General features: G+C 31.0%; 2 protein-coding genes across 3 annotated transcripts; both read left to right on the top strand.

Moving 5' to 3' along the window:
• The first annotated feature begins 2,943 nt into the window (after positions 1–2,943).
• Positions 2,944–7,632, top strand: LOC105121057 (probable glycosyltransferase At5g20260). Its single transcript, XM_011019542.1, has 5 exons — positions 2,944–3,394; positions 3,521–3,652; positions 3,777–3,928; positions 5,903–6,257; positions 6,737–7,632. The coding sequence occupies exons 1-5, from the start codon at positions 3,149–3,151 to the stop codon at positions 7,421–7,423; spliced, it is 1,572 nt and encodes a 523-aa protein (XP_011017844.1). The 5' UTR covers positions 2,944–3,148; the 3' UTR covers positions 7,424–7,632.
• Positions 7,633–16,977: 9,345 nt separating this feature from the next.
• LOC105121056 (N-alpha-acetyltransferase 35, NatC auxiliary subunit-like) lies at positions 16,978–25,607 on the top strand. 2 transcript variants are annotated; one of them, XM_011019541.1, is made up of 17 exons: positions 16,978–17,230; positions 17,624–17,691; positions 17,786–17,941; positions 18,394–18,561; positions 18,790–18,940; positions 19,438–19,517; positions 20,235–20,507; positions 20,586–20,729; positions 21,180–21,314; positions 21,700–21,798; positions 22,389–22,445; positions 23,279–23,483; positions 23,939–24,057; positions 24,470–24,538; positions 24,837–24,935; positions 25,020–25,261; positions 25,439–25,607. In XM_011019541.1, exons 1-16 carry the CDS (start codon positions 17,092–17,094, stop codon positions 25,257–25,259), a joined length of 2,202 nt encoding a protein of 733 aa, XP_011017843.1. In that variant the 5' UTR covers positions 16,978–17,091; the 3' UTR covers positions 25,260–25,261; positions 25,439–25,607. The 2 variants fall into 2 exon arrangements, with proteins under 2 accessions (XP_011017843.1, XP_011017842.1); XM_011019540.1 differs by having other exon boundaries at positions 25,020–25,607.
• Positions 25,608–26,314: the final 707 nt, after the last annotated feature.

Below are 26,314 nucleotides of genomic sequence, written 5' to 3'. Positions count from 1 at the left end.
TGCATATTAAATATTTATTATTAATAAAATATAATAACAACAGAATTTATAATCTATTTATTTATATATATTTTTTTTTACGTTTAAAGCATCTACATCAAAATAAATATTTGATAATGTTTCAAAAATAATTTTTTACTAGTAAAGCCGATATTTAATTATGAGTATGTCACAAGTTTATATATATAAAAAAAAATTGTTGCTTCCTGTGGTAAGAAAACTCATGAATAATTGAGCATTTATGCATTTTTCACTATTTAGGTTGGATTGGTCCGATTCAAAGCTAAAAATATATTAAATTGAATCCAACCCAGCAAAATAAAAAATATTTTTTTTTATTTTTAATTATATTTTATTTGAAAAACTATTATTAAATATTATTTAATAACACTATATAAATTAGACAGAGATCACTTAATAACCTAACATTTGCAAAATTTGATCACAATATCAATTTTGTTCTTATTTATACTTTACCTGATGTTGTTGCGATTTTAAAAAATTAATGAAAAACTATAGTCTTATCTGTGTATTTCATACATGATGTAATTGTAGATAGTTTAATGAAACAATATAAAATATTTTTTATTTCACGATATAATAGCAATAGTTAAATTTATAATATTTAAATTAAAAACTATCAATATTAATATATAAAATTATTTTATAACCTCAATTTTAAAAATATTTTTAACGAAACATATTAAATTATTTTTTGTTCAACTTTAATTTTTACCACAGTTTTAACCAAACATATATTTTTCGACACTAATCATAACTAAAAATATTTTTTATAAAATATTTTTTTTCAAATCACAACTATATAATAACTATTATATTACTAAACACACTCTAAAACATCATTTCTAATATTTTATCGATCTACATATTGTTTAAAAATATTTATTGAATCCTTATTATTTTTCAATGAAACTCTTTTTTAATAAAATTATCAAATCAAATAATATATTAATATTTATTTCTTCTATTGTGCTTTTTTTGTTTTTTACAATTTATGCAGGATGGGTTGTTGGGGATGAGTGTGTCCCACTATGAACATTTGTCAGTAAGTACGTGGCCTTTCCACTTGTCGTTTCTTAATATCTATCCATTCATCAATTGGACTATTTTTGCTTTAAAAATCTTGTTTTATTATTCATTTATATTATATTCTACTTGATAATACCAATCAACTATCATATAGTTTGTTAATTAATGCAATTGTAAAAATTTGTTCAATCCTTATTGCCTATACATATTCTAGTATTTTTTTTCTATTTAAAAATGTTATAGAGAAACATGGAAGAAAAAGATTTTTAAAAAAAATGAAGAAAATGCTGGGAAAGATGAGATCAGCATTGGATTACTCTATTGACTACTGATCATGAGGGATCAGTTTGATCGACTGATCTGGACAAATGGGCACGTCATCATTTCTAGTCGCTCACAACATGCCACGTTTCGCTCAAGCCACGTTTCTAGTGCTTATAGAAGTACAGATTTGGTAACTGGGCTCAGTCAGTTATCCGATGGTTCTTCCTGCCGGCTGGCGTCCAGTGGTTGGTGGCTCGCACCAGCCATGTCTTTGTCGATAGGTGTTATACGGTCACCATGGATGTATATTTTTAATTTTTTATCTAAAGTGTTTTTTTTTTTAATTTAAGTATTGTTGTGATAGTTTATAGATCAAGTAAAACCAAGTTTTTTTTCGTAAATAATTTTAAAAAATACACCTTTTATATTAATCTAATATGTTACAAATATTAATAAAATCTTACATACAATAAAATCATAGTTATTAAATATAATTTGAAACTCAATCTTTTTACTCATACATAAAATTAAGTTAATATTTAAAAAAATTAACTAGATTTTTTAATAGATTAATTTAATTGGGAGGTTGACTTGTCAAGGGCTAGGTTTAATATTAGTGGATAAAATAAGCAACCTAAATAACATAATATGTCGAGATTTTTTTTTTTGAAAATCTCCTCCTTGCAAATAAAGCTCGAGCACTTGTGTTTTACTACTCTAAATTCTTTAATGAAAACGGCTTCTTGTTTTTAAAAGAAGAATATGCCCCAGACCGTAAAATATTTTTTTATATTTCTTTAATTTATTTTTAAGAATGTAAAAATTGACATGTTATTGTCCTCCCATAATTATGGTCATCCTTGAGTTTGAAGCATTTTAGGTAGAATTCATAATTCACATCTCTATTCCATTGATGTTCTTCTTATTACCCTTGGAGTTATTTATAATTTTTATATTATTACCACTAGTTGAAAAGGGCAGAAAACCTCATTTTTTTAATTTTTTCTAGGAGTGAACAAAAAAATTAAAAAATCAATTAAATTAAGAAAACCGAAATTTTTTTTTAAAAAAAACCGAACAAAAAAAAAACTAATTAAACCGATTAAAATTTTGAAAAAACCAGCCAGTTCGATTCGGTTTTGGTTTTATAACCAAAAAACCGAAAAACTGAACCGAACCGAAACCAAAAAAAAAATTAAGCCAAATCGATTTGAACCGGTTTTCTCCTAAAAAACCGAACCGAAACCAGTCAATTTGACCCAGTTTCGGTTCGGTTTCAAGTTTTTTTTTCAAAAATTTTTTTTCCAATTTAGTTACTTTTTTTTATAAAATTCAAAACAAACTGAAAATAATAACTCCTAATTTTCCCTCGTCTTTTCCTCTCACATTTTACACAAGTGACAACATCTCAGAAAATTAAATTAAAAAATGGGCAAGTCATTGGGTCGTTTCATTAGTAATTATTTAATAATCAGGGTAGATTTTGAATATTTAAGAAATCATAAGGGTATTGTTGAGAATTCAAACCAAATAAGTATATGATGATCCTACAATGACCAAAATATATTTTATTTTATTCCTTTTATTAAAAGAGAGAGAGAGAGAGATATTTTATTTATGGCTGCAATCAAATTCCTCACAATTACTCTCCCACGTGAAAAGTACATTTTCTACACTCAAGATGACCACGCTAGCTCCATCTTCTTATATACTGCTTGCTAGTCTTCCATCCTTTTCAGGTGAAGCTTATGAAGACACCTCCATGCTTGATCTCCTCCTGTGTCCATACCAGTAAAAGAAACTAAACCCTGCAAAACACTGAAAGAGAAGTCTGATGGCAACTTCTTGTAGCTCCACCATAAGTTTTCTACTACTATCAGCTCTTGTTTCCACCTTGTTTTTCCTATGCTTCTCTCCCTGGAACCAAACTATCAGAATCTCTACTCCTTCGTCTTCTCTGCACTCACCTAATCATAGTATCGAAGAATCAAAATCCAACCATACTTTTGAGAGGTTTCAATCTTTTCCTTCACCGACAACCACTATTGGAGATGAAGAAATCAGTGCTCGGAAGGACAAAGTAAAGCTTGTTTGATGGTCTTAGCAAACACACATGCATAGACAGCACTGAAAAGTTTTCCCTTTTCTCCTTTCTTGACAAAATAGATTGATTTCTTGGTTTGTTCTTTGGTGGTGTTATGGACAGGAAAAGATCTCTGAAAGGCTTCCAACATCACCTTCACCGTCACCTCAACCGTCACCACTTCCATTGCCAGTACGCAACAGTTCTGCCGTTTCTAGCCGCCCCAGCATTCCAGTAATTACAAGACATGAAAAGGTGAGCCCAATTAATGATTTTTCACTGTATCAAATATGCCTTGTTTTTAAGCATTTTTGTTTCTTGATTTGTTTTGCATGTTATTAATCTTGTTCTTGTTCGTGTGACTCTACTGTTGGGGCAGAAAAGGACAGATTTTGAGAGAATTGAAGAAGGTTTAGCTAGATCAAGAGCAGCTATTTACAGAGCAATTCGGTCACAGAACTCTTCATCTTACAAGGAGGGAAGTTACATTCCTAGAGGATCCATGTACAGAAATCAATATGCTTTTCACCAGTTAAGTTTCAATACCCTTTTCTTTTCGTGATATTAGCTATAAATTGATTGACAAAGGTAGGATTTCGAATTCGAAAGTAACCTCTAAATTCTTGCTTTGCAGCAATTAGCCAATTGAAACCTTCAAAAACTGCAGTTATAACATCCGTATTAACCCAGATTAATCTAATCTCGTATTTAAAAACAAAAACAAAAAAAACAAAACAATGTCATTTTATTAAAAATAAATAAATTCTAATGATCCTACTAGATTGTCGGCGAGGCTGAGTGATATAAGCAAAGCTGTTTCCATTTCTGAAATTTACTCCGCTGCATAAATTAGTTTTTCCACTTGTAGAATCCAAAAGTGAACAGCGTCATCTTTTTCTACTTTATAGAATTCATTGGTAACAGTGATGATATTTTCCCCCTTGTTCACCGTATTAAGTTTAATTTAGTCACTGATTATATTATTTTTAAACTTGGTTCTGAAATCAATTTATGGAAAGTGCAAAAGGTTTGTGCTGTCACCAGTGTACCTCTTTCTTGGAGCATTGTGCGCTTGAGTTGAGTGCAATCGAAACCGTGATTTCGAAAAATGATTTTTTAAAAAAATTAAATTTTGTATATATATTTCTAGATTATTTTAATATATTAATATTGAAAATTAATTTTAAAAATAAAAAATATTTTAATATATTTCTCAATAAAAAAATAATGTAATTTCAACAACATTTCCTAACGCGCCATACATAGTACCTAGTATTATTCCTTGTCACGTGGCACACTATATAATAATGTATGCCCTTTAATCGATTCTACTTTTGCTAAAGGAATGCAATCCTGCATTAGCAATCGAATGGATTCGGGTCGGGTTGTGAGGGAGGGAGAGGATAAGGGAAGGGAAGGTAAAAGAGGAGATAAAGATATGTTCCACGTAGACAACACCTTGTCATGTTGCTCGTAATGACATCAGACGACCACCGTGATTCTATGGCCATGCCACAAATTAAACGTGCACTCGACACATTTTCATATGCACAGGCCATGCGAGGATTTGGCCCATATTAATGTATAGTACACGGAGATAGTGGGACGACAGAGACGATGCTGTGGGGTTTAGAAGGCCAGATTCATTTCATCGTGGACGATAATAGTACAGGCGGGGTCGGTAAGGTTTAAGTGAATAATGACTCGGTCCCTATATTCTTAGTGATATAACAACTTGGTCCCTCTAGGTTACGAAATCATAACTTAATCCCGTAATGGCCCATAATAATGTCTAGTAGATCTGTTTCAATTTATATATAATCAAACGGTAGGGGTGGATAATTAAGGTGCAAAACTTTGTGCTTTGGAGTAGAATAAGCAAGCTTCAAACTAATTTTCTGGTTAATTAGCCTCGAGGAGTTTTTCATTAATTATTAGATAATATTTTTTAGTTAAAGAGCTTTAGGATACAAATAATTGCTCAGCGATTGGGACGTTTTTTAACCATGATAATCTGTGCCTTATCTCCAAGTAATTGTACGAGAATAATTGAGAGATTTTTGTAAGAAAGCTTCGATGTGATTGATTTAAAAGAAAAAAGAATTTAGTATAAAAATCAAAACGCGACACCAACGTTGCTTTTCTGCTGGCCTAGCATGATTAAATGCTTGTAAGCAGACAGCAGACAAAAGAAGTTAACGGAACTAATACGTTCAAGAAATCGAGACCTAAAATTATATATTTATAACGCTTGGTTACATCGAGAAGGAAACTATAGAAAGATTAAGGATAAAAATATAAAAATAAATCAGGCAGAAGACAAAGGTTAACGTAGTTAATACGTACTAAAATTATATATTTATAACGTTTGGTTACATCGAGACAGAAAAGAAAGAAAAATTAAGGATAAAAATAGTAATATGTAATTAATTTTTTAAATTATAATTAATTGTTTAGAGAGAGTGACAACCAATATTTAAGAATTACTGGCTAAGTTTTCTTCAGGAGTTACACAGAGATGGAGAAGAGATTCAAGGTATGGGTCTACAAGGAAGGGGAGCTGCCCGTCGTCCACGGTGCACCGGTGAATGACATCTACAGCATTGAAGGGCAGTTTCTTGATGAAATTGAGAGTGGCAAAAGCCCCTTCATTGCTCGCCATCCTGATGAGGCACATGCATTTTTTCTCCCCATAAGCGTGGCCTATATCATCCACTATGTCTACAGGCCTCGCATCACCTTCGCTCGTGATCAACTCCAGCGTTTGGTCACTGATTATGTTCGTGTTGTAGCTGATAAGTACACTTACTGGAATAGAACTCAAGGAGCTGATCATTTCTCTGTTTCTTGCCACGATTGGGTATGACACTCTTCCTCCTCATTTTTTCATCTTGCAGTTTTCTTAAAGCATATGTGTTTGGTGGATTTTTAAAATTGAATGAATTGGTTTAAACTAAGTAAAATTATATTTGACTAACTCAAATTAAAATTGATCGGTTTTATAATTATAACTTAAAGTATTACATCTTGACCTTGAATTATTAAAAAAGTATTTAAGAATGTGATTATTGTTATTTTTTAAAGTATTTTTTATTAAAAAATATATTAAAATAATATTTTTAAAATTTATTTTTAACATTAGTAAGTTAAAACAATAAAAAAATTAATTTTAAATGGAAAACCTCCTAATAAAAATTCCAAATCTTTAACCACAATAACATCCTCTCGGTTGGACGATCTGTGAAAATCATATGCATCTTATCAAACTATTCTAAATTTTAAAGTGAAGTGGATGCTACATGTAAACTAAAAATCATGTATTTAAAATTTTCATCACAGGCCCCAGATGTGTCAAGAGCCAATCCTGAACTCTTCAGGTACTTCGTTAGGGTCCTTTGCAATGCTAATATGTCAGAGGGGTTCCAACCCCAAAGAGATGTTTCGATACCAGAAATCTTTCTTCCTGTTGGCAAGCTCGGGCCGCCTCGGGAATACACTAAACCCCCAAGTAAGCGTTCAATCCTTGCGTTCTTTGCCGGCGGAGCTCATGGTCACATAAGGAAGGTCTTACTAACACACTGGAAAGAAAAGGATGATGAGGTTCAAGTCCATGAGTACCTTACTCAGAGGAACAAAAAGAACATTGATCTTTACTTTGAATTGATGGGTCAAAGCAAGTTTTGTTTGTGCCCAAGTGGCCATGAAGTAGCAAGTCCTAGAGTGGTGACAGCAATTCAATTAGGATGTGTTCCCGTGACTATTTCTGATAACTATTCATTACCATTTAGTGATGTCCTTGACTGGAGCAAATTCTCCGTAGACATTCCACCGGAAAAGATACCTGAAATTAAGACGATTTTGAAAGGAATTTCATATCGACGGTATCTTACAATGCAAAAAAGAGTGATGCGAATTCAAAGACATTTCATTCTGAATCGACCTGCTCAGCCATATGATATGTTTCATATGATACTCCATTCAGTATGGTTAAGGAGGCTTAATGTCAAGAAGGATTCATCAATTTGATCAGAAGATTCAAAACCCTCTTGTACATCTTGTCTCACACCCTTTTCTAATTTGGTAAAAAAATTAACTTTTTGTTTGAGGTCATTCTCCTTCACACAGGGCATGAATTTCTTTTGTCATAGTGAGAGTAGGCATGTATTTTGATTGTTGTGTGAGTTAATAAATTAGAGCGAAAAATGTTACATGAGCATCTTTCAATTGTTCTTTCCCATTTCACAAAGACTCTACTTATATTAAATGAAATTAAATTAATAATTTTTAAGTTCATATAATTGTAATCTCTTCAAGAATTTTTTTTTCTATTTATGTGTTTGGTGACATCTTATAATTTGTGCGGAATTGTGATAATTCCATGTGCTTTTTGTTTAAAAATATATAAAAAAAAATTAAAAATTATTTATGATATCAACATATTAAAACTATCTAAAAATATATAAAAATTTATTTTAAATAAAAAATTTTAAAACTTTTAAAATTATAATTTACACTATATTTCCAAATAATCTAGTATTCTGAATACAAGAAAGTATAGCATAACAAATTTATTTATGTATTTAATGGAATTGAGAATAGTTATTTAAACACTCAAAATAATATTTTAAAAAATAATTAATTTTTTTAATACACTAGATCAATATACAAATATATATTTTTAAAGTTATACGAGAAACAATTAATATCGGATGTAAAAACTAATTTAAAAAACACTCATCAACTGAGAAGAAGAAAAAGAAAAAACAGCTGGACACCTAAGCTACCGTCGTTGTCAGACTACATTCCAAAGAATAACTATAGGAGGGGTATCACGTGAAAAAGAGGGGGTAGATTGGTCTTTCTGTCTGTTGTCGTGTCAGGAAAGCAAAAAAGGACATCTCAGACCTGCCATCTGCCTCGCCAAAAATCACAGATGATTGCCCGACCATTTGTTTTTCAGTTACTCTTAAATTTTGGTGTTTTTGAAAATTATCACAGTTTAAAAAAAATGGAAAACTAACATAAAAAAAAATATTACAGCTAAAAAATCCCAATTCCCGCGTTCAAGTTCTTAAAAAACCGTAAGGGGATACTCCGGTTTTTTTAAAAAAAAAATAGAAGAGTTAATTTTTGTGTGAAAACCTTCATATATTTTCATAGGCTAGGCTATTTTAAAAAAATAATTTAAAAAAAATATATATTTTTGCATGTATTGATTTGCTAAATTGGAAAAAAAACCTTAACTTTTGCTGATACGAATATTTTCACAATTTTAATTCAAATTAATCCTTCTAATATAATTTTGACTAGTTATATAAATGATTGCCATGTAGGTGTTTGATCTTCTACAAAGAATGCCTTGTAAGAGAAGAGGGAAGGATTTGGATTTTTTAAAAAAAAAATTATAATTTATCTATTTAAATTACTCTAATATTTGTTATTTAAAAATACATATTCCAATCTTACCATTGATGAATTTATTTCTCATCACAATTTTTACACATAATATGAGGATTACCATTTTTTTAGTTAACTGTCAATTTTCGACCTAGAAAAAAACATCAAAGAGATGAAAGTGAGAAGTAAAATAAATATTGATCGTATAGGGTTTAATTTGAATCGGAATTTTGTCAAAGAGCCGATTTGACCCACTATTAAAGTTTGGGTTTTTTTTTCTCGTGTTCATACTGTCCATGAAAAGTCTAATCCTCCTTTCCATCACTAACTATAAAATTTTGAAGCTGTAATTCTTGTTGCAACATCTTTTTTTAACTCATCAACCACCAACTATTTGCGTGTACTTAGGTTTGAAGAATATATTTTATTTAAAAAAATATATTAAATTTATATAATTTTAATTTTTTAAAATGATTTAATATAAAACTTAATTTTTAACAAACATGAGGTTAAAAAATACAACTTAAAAAAAAATTGATTTAATTTATCAAACTCTCAAATAAACTTAATATTAAAAGATATGATTAAAATTAAAAAATTAATTATAAAATGATTTGAGTTAATTTAAGTAAATCTGTGAAATTTATAATCCAATAAAAATTATTTTATAGAAAAAAAATTAATTCTTAATTAATTTAATATTAAAAAATTAAATTAAGCAAAATAAATCAATAAAAAATTAAATTAACCAAGTTAATCTAATAATTTTTTATTTTATTTATAAAATTAAAATAATCTTACTAAAAATAAATTATAAAAGAATACAAAGTTCAATCTTATATTTTTAATGTTTAGTGATAAAATTAAAATTAAAAAATAAAATGTAAATGAGAAGAAAAAACAGACAGAAAAATGGAGAAAAATATGACGTAAGTGAACAGTACTTTACAATAAACGATAAAGTAAAATCTCCTTGTCGTTTAGTTTTTTTGTTTATTAATTGTTAATTATTAATGATAATAATGACAGGACGTCAAGATCTCCCGAGGCCCCACCCACAAATCAGTGAAATGACAAGCCACGTAAGGTGATGGATCAAACAAAGTAAACAGTGATGCAAACTAGTATGAAAAATTAAATGCTGTTTTCTTGATGTGATATAAGGAAACAGCTCTTAAATGCCCCTTTCTGAATTGCCCTCTACCCATTGCTTTCGGGGTCCAATTTGAATATAAAACAGTTACTTAATATATATATATATATATATATATATATATATAAAATAATGGGCACAGGTAAGAGTTCAATTTTAGGTATTTCTATGAGTGTAAACAATGAAGATCTGGTTTCGCCCATGATTTGGTTGAAGCGTCAAGTTATAGGTTAGATAAATTAATCTGGTTAATTTAAAATATATTTTAAAATAATTAAAATAATATCATTTAAAAAATATATCAAATCAAGTCTCCGAGTTATCTCGTTTGACAATGTTAGCCACATGGTCTTTACTGTAATTTTTAATTTATTTTATTTCTTTCCTGTGCTAGGGATGCGGGTTAGACTTTAGAGTTCAGATACTGTCATTATATTTCTTACTTTATTGTCATTTTTTATTACTCATATTTACAGAATCCAGTTATATATATTTTTAATACTTCATTTTAAATTAATATTTATTATATGGGCATTGCTATAAAGACATGAAATTAAAAATTTATTTGGTAAAAATAAATAAACAATTTTAAAGTATCTCCAAGATAATCAAATAAATAATACATATAAAAAACTTAATTTTAAAAATATATAACTGTAGAAGGCTTGACTTGGGCACTCGGATCTTGAGGTAAGTTGGCACAATATATAAGCACTCGAATCTTGCGGTGACTTGGGCGCTCGGATCTTGCGCTTAGTATGCACAATATATATTATACCGCAAGATGAGAGTGCCCAAGTTAAAGCCTTCTATAATTATGTATTAAGGCTTTGACTTGGGCACTCGTATTGCGGTAAGTTGGCGCAAGATCCGAGTGCCCAAGTCAAAGCCTTCTACAATTATACATATTATTGCATCCTTTCCTTCTACGAAGGAGATGCAACGTCATTTTATATAATTAAAATTTTATTTGTACTGTGCTTAGAGCTTAATTCGAAGACTTCTGATAATTCTTCCTACTTTTTTTTTCTTAGAGCTTGGCTGATTGTTTGTTACTAATCTCCCTAGCCAAATTAAATCCCTCTACTTGGTTACACATACTAATAAATAAAGATAATAACATATAAAACACGAGAAATGATCAAGATATTACTTTTTATCAATAAAAATCACCTACTTCAGCATGAATAGTTCCGAATTTAATTGAATTAAATATTAGTGTTAATTGAATATATATTGAGTATTCAAGAAAGGGATAAGTAGACTGTATCTTATATCTAATTAACGTGCTTTCGTTTATTTTATTATTATTTTTTCATAAATATATCTCTATAATTATTGTAAAAGTTCAAACAATGACATATGTTCATCCAATTTTTTTGGATAATTGCAAGAGTTATTATTATAAATTAATTGGGTTAATCGTAGAAATCACTTTCATTTCCAAGTTCGTGTAATTTCATTATATATCAACTCTTGATTTCAATATATATCACATGACAAATTCTAAGCTGTTTCACTTGTCTTCACATGGTCGATTGATTCTCAAAGCTTACGTTTTTATGTATTTAGATAGAGTTTTTCCTTGCTCATCAAATATTTTATTTTGTCTAAAGCAATGAGTTAAAGTTTGATATTGTAATAATGGTTAATTTTAAAAGTATTGTTTCTTAGTATTATAATAAAATTTTATCTTTTTTAAATTTATTTTTAATATCATCAGACAATAAAAAATATAAAAAATATTAATTTAAAAATTTAAAAATTTAAAAAGCATTACATAAAGGTAATCATTCCTTAAAGAGCTACCACTTCTTTAGACTAAGAAGTGTGTTCCTTTATAATAAAGTTGAAAAAAACTAGTTGCCTGATGCAAAAATTTATTCCGTTCTCATTGGAAAGAAGCAGCAATGTTGGATCATGCATTTCTTGGTTTCTTGCCATGATTGGGCATGGGAAACTTCCTTGTTTCATTATTAGAGTTTTTTTTTTTAAGTAGCATGATAGAAAAAAATTAACACAGTTAATTTATTTAAAAAATAGCATATGGTATTTTTGAATCTCTTAAAAAAATAATTTAAGTTATTTTAAATTTTGAATTTAAAAAATAAATCAAACTCTATTCTTATATAAACGTTACAAATACAAAAATCAGTGCTCTATTACCATACACACTTTAAAATATAAAGCTTTATTTTTATACAAACTTTATAAGTGAAAAGGAATAAATGTTTTTTTGAGATAAGATGAAGTTAAAATTGTTTTGAGATGAAAAAATTACAGCAAATTAGCTAAGATAAAATCAGGTGCGTCAATTTTTAAAAGAAAAAAATATTTATTAATAATAAATTAAATATTTTTAATAATTAAAAATTGTAAGTTTAAAAAAAAAACAAAAGGGAAAATCAAGGTAATTTTTTCACTTTGCTCCATTTTTTTAAATTATAATTTAAATTACAGATCAACATAATTTCTAAATTTAAATAAAAAAAACAAATATACCCTCGTATATAAATATAATACAAACACATAGATATTAGATTAGTCCCTCAAAAATCTATCAATTACACAATTTCTTCTCTCGTCTCAAGAAGCACAAAATCCCACCAAAAACAAATCTTAAACTACTTGGCAGATCAGTCACCCACAGTAATGGCAGCTTCAAGTACTGTAGTCTTTCTTGATTTTTCGAGGAAAAGAAACGTTAGCCCATAAAGTACTCTCTGAGACTCGAGATTCCCGATCTCAAACTCCAAGACTAAGCTTACGTTCTTGCGAAGAATGTGAAGAATATAAAAGGGAATGATGAGGAGGGCAGGAAGCAGAGGTGGAATTTCTGGCACCCAGATCTCATCTGATAAGGAAATGTTGGTAGGATCATCGAGGGCTGTCTGTCTAGGCCCAGGCTTGTCTGGGCTATTTTATATGGTAATATTTTAAGTGCTTATAATAATTTTTAATCAATAATAAAATATATACATGAATTGGTCAAGAGCATTAAATTGCTCTGACCATATGCCCTTTTATTTTAAAATTAATTAGAGTTTGAATTTGATCTTTCTGAAACAAAGTCTAAATTTGACAAATATGATGAAATATCAACATAGAGAATTAAATTACCAAGTTATCAATTATTATAGATGGGTTCTACCATTATCTTATTTTTTTTATATAATTGTTTTTTCTTATAAAATAGGAGGATATATACCAAATAATGAAAATAAAATATATTATAAAAGGATTGGCATTTCTAAATTATTTATTAAATAATTACCAGGCATAATCGGCATGCCTCCGCTAGATTTTTCAGAGTCAAATTAATTCTGACTTTAACTTGATGGTGAAACAAAGTTACATTATAATAAACAATGGCGTCACCGTTAGGTGCATGTAGAAAGTAAGTCTTCAACTGAGCAAACCCTGTAGCCAACCTGAACTCTCCTCTCCGTCCAACCACGGCAAGCTCACGCTCGGTATTTGATAAGGGATTTCTTGGAAACACACTGATGGAGCTCCCATTAAATTCGCCGGCGGTAAATCCAAAATGAAAATATGCCACCAGCGATGGTATCTGTTGACTAGATGATACATACGGCCCTATGAGCATTCCCATTGACCTCGGAGGTCCGTTAGAGAATCATCAAGGGCAAATATACTGTCAAACGAAGCAGTACTTGTCATCGAGGATCATCAAGGGCTGTCTTTGTAGGCCCAGGCTTGTCTGGGCTATTTTCATGGCCCTTTACTGTTTTTTTATTTCTTTTTAATTTTAGGATGAAACTCTTATTCAATACAGTTATTAAAATGGTATCTAAGGAATTATTTGGTTATAAAATGTATTTTTTATGTGTTTTGAAAAATATAACCTAGGTAAAAAACATGTTATTTCTTTCAATATTTTTTGAAAAATATATTATAGATAATTAATCCTCTTATTAAACAGAACCATTTTCTATTTGCTGTCAAGATAAACTATTTTAGTAGTTAAAATTAGTAATAATATTGGTTTTTTTTTACCATTTAATTACAACAATCTCTTTCTCTTCTTTATTAAACTAGGGACTAGATGATGATAATAATAATAGTAAAACAAAATTGAATTGAAAAAAATATAGAGGGACCAAATAGGTATGATATGTGAATCTTGAGGACTAAAGTGAACTTTTTATAAGAAATTTTAAACCATCACCCAATTGGGGTGACTTCTCCATTTTGGTCCCCCATATTTCAATTATGTTCTTGGTCAATAATTTGATTCAATTATCCTTTAATTCAGATAAAAAATAATGCAATCACAAAAAAAATATGAGGATCAAACTAAAAAAGGCTAAGAATGTGAGTCTATAATTTAATGTGAAAAAGAGAAAAGTGGTGGGTGTACAATATTTTGGTCACACAAGTTAGGGTTTTGTACTAGCTATGTGACTCATGTTTTGTTATGGGTTGGATAATTTTTTTCTAACAAAATAAAATTAAAGGTACAAGTTTTTCCAACACATTTTTTGATATAAAATATTTTCAATCATAAATTGAAAATGTTTGTACACGTATGTAATTAATTAAATTGATATTTTACCAAGAGATAAATAAAATTAAGATATTTGAACTCCCAACATAAGCTTTATATTCAATTATATTTAACAACTTTATTTTTTGAAATAATTTTTATTGTTCAATCAAATGATTAACTGTGACAATAAAAGATGAAAAGGTAATTAATGAAAATAACTTGTATAAAACAATCATAAAATTTATTATTGAACAATAAAATTAAAAAAAAAGTATTAATTCTTTAATCCAAAAACTATTGGCAAATAATTAGGATAAATTCACAGGTAAGGAAATAAAAAGAAAAGAAAAGTAAATAGATAAATTCTAAAAAATTATATGTTAAATGATGTGATTGAAAATCTCATCAAATTCAAATCCTCAAAAAAAAATATGTTAAATAATCTGATTAAAATCTCATCAAACTTAAGACACGTTCTCTTCATATATTATATTCATGTTCGATTCTTTTATTTTTAGTGTACTTGTTAATATAGTTTAATTTTTTTTTTAATATTTTTAATTAAAAATATATTAAAATGATATATACACTCTTAATATCTATTTGTGTTTTTAATTTCAACATATTTTATTAAAAACAAAATAGGTTAAATCAAAAACAACTTTGATGTCTCTAAAAGTGAACACCAATATCCCAACGAGGAACATATTAGAATTAGAGCTGACTTAAGTTAATAGCTACCGAGTAATGACCCAAGGCCCCTCACTTAATAAAAAACCTCAATAATAAATAAGATATATTTGTTAATTATGTTTTATAAAATAAAAATTGCTTACTTAACAAAAAGCTTCAAGAACGAAATGAAAATTGTCCAAGACTCCACTTGCCACACGTACATAAATAATAATAATAAAATATTTCTTAATCATTTTAAAATACTTTATTTATAATTTTATCCGAGATTTCCATTCACATCAAAACCGGCTGTGATTAGGATATTAATCGAGTTTGATGATAATGACTGTGCAATTAATTTGATATTTGCCACAACTTGAGCTTCGCACGGAAATGGTCTTAAACCCCCCACATTACCTTCCACGTGGAGGATTTTCATTGATCATACTACATCAGGATGAATGCGAAGATTTCCTCCTTGCCTCTTGCTTGTTCTAAGTATTTCTTCATGTTCAGATGTTTTCCGACATGTTCTAGAGCACCTTTTAATTCTTCACTAATTGGCCTCAAATGTGACGGGTGAGGTTTATGAAAAACTCTGTCTTGCATGAAACACGTGGAAATGCAGTTAAAGGTAAAACCACCCTAGAATTACGCTACTAACCCAGACAATTTCGAATTTAGTGCTTTAGATGAACACGCATGCATATGCATGCATCCACGCTTGTAACGGCAGTCAAGCCAAAGCCACGAAGTGTTGTGTGTGGTCCGTGGTGGGATCATTATATATATTTAGTGAGAAGAGAGTCAGCCGAGCTCTTTAAAATTTAATGTTCGGGTAATGTAGTTTTAGATTTGAAAATAAAAAGAAAAAATCAAAAAAGAAAAAAAAAAAAAAAACAGCAGAGCAACTTGTGCTCTTTCTTTGATTTCCAGCTTATTCACCGTTGGATCGGGCTGAGATTTTGACAGTACATATCAAAATAATTTGAAAATACTAAAAATATATTAATTTGAAATTAATAAAAAAATAAAAAAAAATTAAATTTTTTAAAAATACTTTTGAAACGTAGAAACAAAAAGACCCTAAACGGGTTTTCCACGTTAAAATCTTGATGTTGATTTTGTGATTATTTGCATTATATTTGGTCATTGTTTGATTCTATTTTACTGCACAAAGAGAAAAAGAATTGGGACTTGTAAATTATAAATTGTATTCTGCTGAATTGATCGAGGTAAATTGATGTTCGATTGTTCCTAGTTTTCCAACACGACGAAGGCAGAAAAAAGAGACGTTTTCATGTAATTTTTGTCTACTCAGATTTAATTTGGAGACTTGACTTGGAAAAGGATATTGTTTTCTAGCTAACTTTTTTTTTTCTTTTCGGTGGTTAATCTAGTCAGATTTTGATTGGTCCGCTGAATTACTAAAAGCAAAACCATATGAATTGAGATTTGTTAAATTAATGTTTTGTTTAGTTTAATTTTAATCCAACCTAATCGGGTTATAGATCTCAAGTTTCGAGCTTTTTGGATATTGTAATAATATTTATTTTTAATTTATTTTTGATATTAGTAAATTAAAAAAATTAATTTTTTTATAAATAATATTAAAAACATGATACTAAATACCATCTTCAAAACCTAGATAATTGGTCAGTCTGTCAATCCACAAATTATCATGTATACTCAATTTAAATAAACTAAAAAAAAAAATCTTCTTAATTAAAGAATCTGTTTCTAAACAGAATTGGGTCCAAACTGATGCTGAATTAATGGGTCACTGAGTTGATCCATGAGCAATGTCGGGTTATATAACTATGTTCCGAACCCAAACAAGAGCCCTAAACCCTTCCTTTCCACGCGCACAGTCCCTCTTTAAGTATCTCGGTCTTCGAATCGAAGCATCAAACTAAAAGATTCTCTCTCAAACTTGAAGGAGAGCTTAAACATTCATCAATGGACTGGAAAAGCACAGAACAAGCATCGATGGAGCGTCATGCACCGAATCACTCCACCTCCACCTCCTCATCAATTCATGCAACTGAAAACACTGTTTGGGCCGACGCGTCGCCTCTCCTTGAAACCGTTTGTAAAGGTCTCCGATTTAGCTTCTATTTTTTTAACTTCCTAAAACTCTTTATTTATTTATTTTTCAGTTCCTGAAATTTGTATTTGAGTTCCTGAAATTTGTAAGTGTGAACTAGTTATTTCTTTTTATTATCATTATCATTATCATTATTTTTTTTTCAATTTGCGCTGTATTTTTTTTATCAAGGTTATTTCTTTTTATTATCATTATCATTATTATTTTTTTAATTTGCGCTGTATTTTTTTTTATCAATCATTAGATTTAGATTACTGCTCTTATATATTAAAATTTGATTTTTCTTAAATGCTTAATTAATTAACACAAAATGTACAATGCTAGTCGTTTTTTCTTTTAAATGATTGATATTAATTCTGTTTTTAATATAATGTCCTGTAACAGAATTACGCGACGGTGAGCTAATTCATGGCGAGAATTTCAACCTATATGCCGCAATGTCTGCTCTAGAGGTAATTTCTTACATTTTCATTTTAATATGATATTATTTATTTGATTAGTGATTTATTTTCGTGGTTTAATTTTTGTATTAATTGATTTTGTTAGATTATGGACCCGAAGATGGATTCTGGAATCATCAACAAGTATGCTTCTGTTGACGAAGCGATAGAAGACGGTTTGGCTCCTGTACCTATTAGCCTTGATAAAACTGTTGATGTTCAGTGCATCATTGACATCATCGACCAACTCTTAGCGTGTGAGGTATCATAGTGTTGTGGTTTACTTTCCTTAGTGATGCATCAAGTTTGAGGGATCAAGAGTGTCTCGTCACTGTTGAATGTGGAAGTTCCTTTTGTATTATAATTTCTCCGGCTTGTATACTTAATATAATTGCAATGTGTTCCCTTTTTGCTGTGGATTGAGTTTATCAGCATTTCTCTATATCCATTTCTCATTAAGAAAAATCTTTGAAAAAAATAAACTGCTTTATAAACACACACTCATCTGTGCGCACTGAAATTTGCATGCATTAATGATTACATATGCCTAATGTGCAAATATGAGTAAATATAGGTTAAGTGGCCCTGGTCCTGGGCTTTGGTAAAAGAGGTGGGTTGGAAGGCTCGGGGGGGGGGGGGGGGGGGTTGTTAATCCTAAATGAAATGCTTTTCATAAATAAAATAATGTTATTAAACAATTGTCTTTCATGGCAGGCAACATGGCACAAGGGTCACTCGTTGGCACAGACTGTTTTTTCATGCGCCTACCTTCTGAGACCAGAGAGGACATTATCACATGCCCTATTGGATTCTTATTGCAAAGTCATCCGTGCAACGTGCAAGGCAGTGAATTCAATTGTCTCAGATGCACGCACACATGAAGTAAAGTATTTTAACAGCTCCTTTAACTCTGTTTATTTTTGTATAATTAGTCTTCAATGATTCCTTTGTTTCTTCTTTATTGTACATTATTGCTATCTTAATATTAAACTTTGTGTTCATTGAAATGGAAAAAGACGTCGCATGCTTGAATTTTTATTATTATATTTTATTATTTTTTCTTGCTTATATTTTTATAAAAGCATGATTTACAAATTGGTTCTTTGGCAGGAAGAGGATCTGTTTACAATGGCTTATGGCCTTCCTCTGAATGTGGAAGGAGATGAAAAGTGCTTGTCGTTGTTAAATGCTGTCGAAGAGAATATTTCTCGCCAGCTGCGAGCTTGCAAAGCTCCACCCTCCAAAAGAAAACTGTTAGAGGGTATTATTCTAATAACACGTTCACTATGAACAGAGGCAGTCAAGATAGAGGGGGCATGACCTTTGAATTATTTTGGGATTAGATTTTGAAAATCTTGATCTTTTTTACTTGTCCAATCACTTTATATGTAAACTTGGGACTTTCACACCAATTGCATCACAGTGGGTTTTTTTTTTTATTGCTACTTTATGGGACTCCATATCCTCATTAGCAGCCCACTGTTTCTTGTATTTACTGGTAAATGATTATTTTTCCCTGCAGAATTAGTGTTTTTAAGAGATGAATTGCAAACTCCAACTTGTTCAATTTATTAAGATTTAGAAGTGTATGCTTTCTAATCTCTGATGCTAATTGATTTTCATTTTAAGTTCACTGGTTACATGAAAAAAAAAAGGTTGTGTTTCATTACCATTCATGTTTCCATCACTACCTTTTAGTGCTTGGCATGAAATATCAATGTATCTCTTTTAATTAATGTGGTGATTTTGTTGATGCAGATATAGAGCCTCTACAAAATAATTTTGATCTCGAAGAAGGCTACTGCAAAGCATTGTTATGCCGCATACGCTTTCGTAAGGTCTTATCCTGTGTTTGCTCTAAAATAAGCGTCATGGTTTGTTATGCCGCTTAAGCTTTCGTAAGGTCTTATCCTGTGTTTGCTCTAAAATAAGTGTCATGGTGATATGGATCCTATCTATGCATAATTTTCTTTTCTTTCAGAATCTTTGCGCATTGTGTGAATGTTCATTGGATTGAATTTATTTCTTTTATAATCGAGATACACAAATTCAGTTAAAAGACTTGTTTGGCTTGTGGTCAGATAGAAGATTCTGGAGATGCTGAATATCAGAATTTATCAAGGTGTCAAGGATTTAAAACACTTTGATTTCTGGTTAAAAGATTTCAAGCTGTTAAAAACAAATGATGAAGCTATCATTTTGACTGTCACTTTTGGAAGAGTTCAATATTTTCTGCAATATTAGGGTTTTCTTTTCCTTCCTTCAATATTGAGGAATTAGTGATATGATTTATAATTGGATATTCGTTTCCTTTCTGCTCACCAATTATCTACTTTTTCTTATTTCTCCTGGCTATTATGCAAATAACTCAAATTCTGGTTCCTGATATCTTTGTTTTCCAAGCATGCCTCTTCTTTATGTCTTCTCTATCCTTTGCTCACATTCAGAAAATATTGTTGCCCATGAGTCAACTTCATCTTTTTTTACCTGGTCCTTTGCACCGCACTTATTTTTTGTGGTCAACATATTTTTACCATTTTTTCCTCTGCTTTCAGCACTTTTGCCATGTTTTAACCTGCATGAGGCGACCTCAAGGAAGAGGTCTAGAGTTGGCAAGAAAACATATAGCTTCCTGCATTTCAGAGCTGGGAATAATTCTTAAATCAGAAGAATTCCTAATGTCTAATGCCTATGGAACTTGTGAAGATGGTACAGAAGATAGAACAACTGCTTCTGGCCATCAAGCTATTGGGTTTGATGCTAGTTTAAACAGCAGAATTTCAGCCCCAACTCCACCACGTTCAATTAAAATTCTTAGTTGGAAAAAGGTTAGAACTTAATGGTTAGGATTGTTTTGTTTCTCCATTTTTTATTTGTTGATATTCTTTGTCTATCTGTTCTTCCAGGCCATCGAGTATTTTGAAAACCTTCTTCATCATCTAGATATCATATGTTCATACCTGTTGGACCCTTCTTTGGATGTTCTTTTGCGCTTTGTGGCTCAATTTCAAAAAGCACAACCTGATTTGGTTGCAAGAGTGCATCTCCAGGTTATTTGGACTTCATCCACAATATCTTTGATATGATTAGATTGATGTTACTGGGCTGCTTCCTTATTTTTGATTCCTTAACCTTTTTTATTGACACAGGTTCTCATCATATTCTAGAGAATTATGCACTTCACTTCACTTTTTGTCAGAGTATTAACAGCCCTGATTATTTTTTTTTAACTGAAAGAAACAAAAAAGAAGAGGAATATGTATGTGTTGCCATTTTGTTGCTTAATGTAGATGTGTAACCATTTTGTATCTCTGAAGTCTGTTAGGGAATGCAGTATTGTTTGTTCCTTGAGTTATGCTTAGTGTTTGGCATTCTAATCTTTGGTACTACTTCATCTTCCCATTCTATTTTATCTTCTCAGTTCACCTTGTTCCTCGCTTTGTACAAGATTCTTTTGGTAATTCCTTATCATTATATTCTGACCCTGAAACTTGTTACAGCTTCTGTTGGTTCAAGATGGAAAACTCTATGGGCGGTATCCTATCTTAGCTGTGATTATTAGAGCTGCACGGTTGCCTGAGGTCATTATGCGCCATGATATTCAGAAGAATGAATATGTTGTGCAGTTAGGACAGGTGAAGACAATTGTTATCTGTTATTACATTCCTTCAATCACATAAGTGGCCACCTTATGATGTTCTTCACTAGTGAAAGAAACATTGTTCATTACTATATCTCCATTCCCCAAGTGGCCACCTTATGATGTTCTTCACTAGTTAAAGAAACATTGTTCATTCCATTCCCCGTTATATATTTTTGAAATTGCCTTTCCATTGTAAAAATGATCCTTGAAAATGGCATGTTATTAATCATAATAACTAAGAGGTAAATTTGAAAAGTCATCCACTATCATGTATCCTATTTAGGATGTGGGCAAAATAAATTGAAATATCATGAAAATTGATGGCAGTCAATGCCGTAGTATCATCTAATAATTTTGCATTATCACATGTTATGCAGATAGTGATCAACATGCTCAAGATTCTTTGCACAAATGCTGCATGGCAGAGGCGTAAACTTGGAAAGATTTTACAAGATTGGCGTGCTATCTATGTACAGGTTCGTGATCTTCCTTTCTGTATTGTTTTCTTGGGCTATTTGTTTGTCCCTTAAGCAAAGCTCCTTTCAAATGCTTTGTTTATTTTAACCACAATGCATTCTAGTATATTTATTGAATAGATGATAATTGAGTTTGACTTGCCTTGAACCTAACTATTATTGTGGAAATGAGTAATGGTGCTTAACCTAATCAAAATTGTACAATCTATCATACAATCGGCCTGTCTACATAAATTATGAAATTGTGGCATGTCTCGTGTTAGTATTTTCTGTTTAGAATTTTGTTTACTTATTTTTCATTTTGGGCTAGTTGATGCTTATGGTTAGCTGGTTACAATGCTTTAAGTGCTAGTTTTGCTACTGCAGTGTTGTCTGGTCCTCTCCAGCCTCTAACCTTCAGTCAAAACCACCTCATTTTGTTGAAGTATCTAGCTATTTAAACTTGATGAGTTTCTTGCAGTTTGTTGATTTTTATTTATTCTTCAAAACCAAATGTAGATCATATGGTTCAAGTATCTGCTTTCAGAGTTTTTTTTGGCAGAGATCAGGTGGTGTTTATGCTTATGCTCTCTACATCTGTTGGTTAACAGCTAGAGCTTGCATTCAGAAAGGAGTTTGGGGAAGGCTCAAGCATTGCAAATGGCGAGGTATGCTGCTCCCTTGAGTATTTGACTCATTGTTGTAACCAAAAAATGGTTAGCGTATGAAAGGAAATCAGCTTCTTATCATATAAATAATTCCAATATATACATACAAACATAGTCATTTAAATTGTCAGTTGACTATGTAACCAAGTGTATTGCCTTAAGGGATATGTTCAGTATATGTGTATTCATCGTTTGGGTCCCTTAAAATAATACTTATTAGAAAATGGAATTGCCTTAGGTGCTTTACTGTTCTCTCTCTCTCTCTCTCTCTTAAAGATAAAAACAGAAAGACCAAAATCATCTTCTGCCATTGTGAATAGAACATTAAGTTTTATAGAATGGATAATTAACGTAGCCATTGTGAGAAAACTAATATGTATGAAGTTGTTGTGTTGGAGATTCTGAATATAGTACGAGGAAGCTGCAACTGTAATTGGACACTGTCTGAAGGTAGTGCAGAAATTTCTTATTGTTTAACCATGGTTATTATAACTTGATTAAATGAATGAAGTTGTCATCTACAATAATTTTCAATACAAGGTTTTGCATGGATGTTGCCTGTTGAGAGGAAGGAGCTTTTTTCTGGGACTTCATTTGTCCAAACTTGATGATACTTGCATGATTAATTCCTTTTCCATTTGATTCAAATGAGAGCAAAAGAGAGAATTTAGATTTTAGTTTTTTCCATTATTGGACTAGATATAAATGTGTATCAGCAAATCTTTTATCTCCACATTCTACCAGTTCTGTTATGTATTTCAGTTTCCGTTCGCCATTGTCATAAACTGGGATACTTATTTTATAGAGTTGTTAACATATATTTGGTTTTGCAGAATGCATCAGCAGGAATATTAAAACACATCCTCATCTGGGTGGAGGAGCAAACTTATTGGATTGCCCACCGATTTCTAGTTCTTGGTTTCGAATTAGAGCTCTATTCTCCCAGCGAATATTGCATGGTATATTGGTATTTATATGTTGTCTTGATCAGGCTTGCAGAGAAAACACATCTGAAGATGACAGTGAGTGATGGCAGTGGTAGGTGTACCTCTACTTCTCACTTGTTTTGTTTGTTTTCAAGGATAGAGGTTAGGACTTGGGAGCAAAAGAGTTTGTGAATCATGTTGAATTGGAGGCATAAAATTGCACTAAACAACTCTGCTAGATTGCCAGCTAGAGGTTTCAGTCTAATAATTATAGCACTTGACAAGGGAAAAACAAAATAACAGTTGACTAGATGAGCCTGCAAATGAACTGTTGCTTAACAGGAATTTGACATATGGGTTATTCGCAGTCTCATCTAGCATTTTCAGACCATTGATTGAACAAAAATGGCCTCCTGGGCCAATTTAAGTGTTTTGACATATGGGACAGACCATTAGTGCCAGGATAATAAAATATTTCTTATATTCCGCATGCAATTGTTTCTGCACTGGTAAATCTCCCTAGCATACAGCACCAACTTGTTTTATTCATGTTCATCTGTCAATCAGCTAAACAAAAGGGAAAGAAAAGAAAGGATTCTCCAAAAGATCTGGCAAGAGAAGCTCGGATCCCACCAGCAATCTTGTTTCTTCAATGCCAAATATGTCTTGCTGAAGGGCTCGCACTGGTACATGTGCCTTTTTCCTAATGCTTGCTCTGCCTCATATTGTTTGTCCATTGCACAAAAAGCTAAAATGCCATAAAGAATTAATAAATTGCAAAATATATAACTTCATTCAATTCACAGACAATCAAAAAAATCTCTTAGTACAACCTGAAGTCAATTCTTTCGAATAATTGGACATAGTAATTCTTTGTGGGGGGGGGGGGGGGAGGTTTATGCATCCATTCTTGAGAACTACCAGGCTTGGCGTCACTGTATAGAATTGGTCATCTTTCCATCTCATACCCCCTTGCTTCTAGGTAGTTTGAACCCCAGTGAATCTGAGATCATATGCTTCCATTTCTTCATATACAATGTTTTTACTTCACACCATTTTCATCTCAAAGGATCTAAATTACCTGTTCTGTCTGTCTAGCTACTCGCTGCTCTGAGGAATGAACTGATGGTCTTACAATCTCCCAGCCCCTTTAATTCTGAACATGAGGTAAAGTGTATATTTTATGTATATGGTATTTAGGCGATGTTTTGTAGAGCATGATAGAATGCAATATAATAGAAAGAGGAAATGATGGTTATTCATCCCTCAAATAACGCGAAGCATAAACTGTGTTGCCAATATAAATGATGCCATCTAGATCTTTTGCACTATTTTTTATTCAGTCATTTGGAGGAGCAAAAAATAATTAGCTTAGCCATCACAGAAAAGTGTATCCCTGATCTACCATAAGATGGCTTGGTGATATGTTATTTCTTCTCACACCAAATTTATTTATTTTTTCCAGAGGTTTATACAGCATTTTGAACTTCTACAAAAAGCTTGTATCCCTGATCTCATTTCATACCCGTCATTCAAGGAATCCACTTCCCATGCCCGCTTCTCCGTAAGCAGTCTATGATTGCTCTAGCTATTGCCGGCATAATCCTTTCTTATATAAACCTGAACTGATTTATCTTTCTATCTATAGAGTTTGGTTATGTATAATTACTTCAAGGATGCTCAGAAGATTGCAAAGGAGGTCAAGAATAGTTTTCTTAATGACCCGGACAGATTAGCTGAACTTTGCATATTGGAGCAGGTTGCAGAGCACAATAGCGTCGCCGTAAATGTGATTTCCCGAGTTGGAGCTCTTGACCCGTCCCTCAAGGTTTCTTTCGAGTTCATCCACCACCCATGTTTTGCCACTGTTGTTGTCAAGAGATCTTGACGGTTTGTTTCAAGGACCATCAATTTTGAAACACTAGGCAATGTAGTGAGGTGGTAAAGCAATTGTAACATTCGTAGTTTGTTTCCCTATCAATTTTCTCCATTATTTTTATAGCATTATCTCCAAAGAGGAAGGAAGTAGCATCGTCGACTGTTCTCTAATCTTGTATCGGCAAGCAGATTGCTATTGCAACATGGGAGGCCCCCCAAGTTTACGACATTGGACTGACCTTTTTCAGCCGAAAAACCATTTTAGTAAACTAAAATCTAGTAGTAGTCTTGTAAGCCAACCATCTCCCTCTATGAGTTCGGATCTTAAACTTAGCGTTTAGAAAGATTTATTAAATTATTTTGAATGTAGCAGGCCGAGGTAGAGAGTGTGCTTTTAAGGTTAGCCTGTTGGTTCTGGAGTTGTTTTTTTAAAGTGGTTTTTATGTTGAAATGTATTAAAATGATAATTTTTATTTTAAAAAAAATATTTTTAAAATTAACGGATTAAAATGATTCAAATTATATTAAAAAATAATTTTTAATAATAAATAAATAAATTTTTTAAAAACAGTATTGGCTTCACATTCTGAAACGCTGTTACGCACCAAATAGAGAGCCCTGCCAATATCAAATCTTGGAAGTCCGAATAGTGATCAAACGGCTACAATTCTTTTCAGCATAATTTAAGGTGTGCCAGAAAGTGGAGACCACTATCAACGTCACTTTCAAATAAATTCTTTACCTGGATAGATTTCTTTTTTCTTTTTTATCAAATCTTTACGTCGAGAGGTAAAATAAATTTGTCTTTATTCTATGGTTTTGGATCCGGGTTTAACATCAAATTGTCAGAAAAAAATAGTTCATGAATATATTAATTTAAAAATAAATGGATGGCTTTAAGAATCTCAGTCTCCATGAATCTGCTTAAATAATTTAAAAATGATCTAAAATACGGATTGTAAATGAAATTTGAATTTCTTTTGAAATATATATATATATATATTCATTATAAAATTTATTTAAATAAAAAAAATTAAATTAACTTATAAGAAAATGTATGAAATA

Source organism: Populus euphratica, unplaced genomic scaffold, assembly GCF_000495115.2.
Source record: "Populus euphratica unplaced genomic scaffold, PopEup_1.0 scaffold31.1, whole genome shotgun sequence".
NCBI classification, from domain to species: Eukaryota; Viridiplantae; Streptophyta; class Magnoliopsida; order Malpighiales; family Salicaceae; genus Populus; species Populus euphratica.
This window is presented reverse-complemented; position numbering and strand designations above follow the sequence as displayed.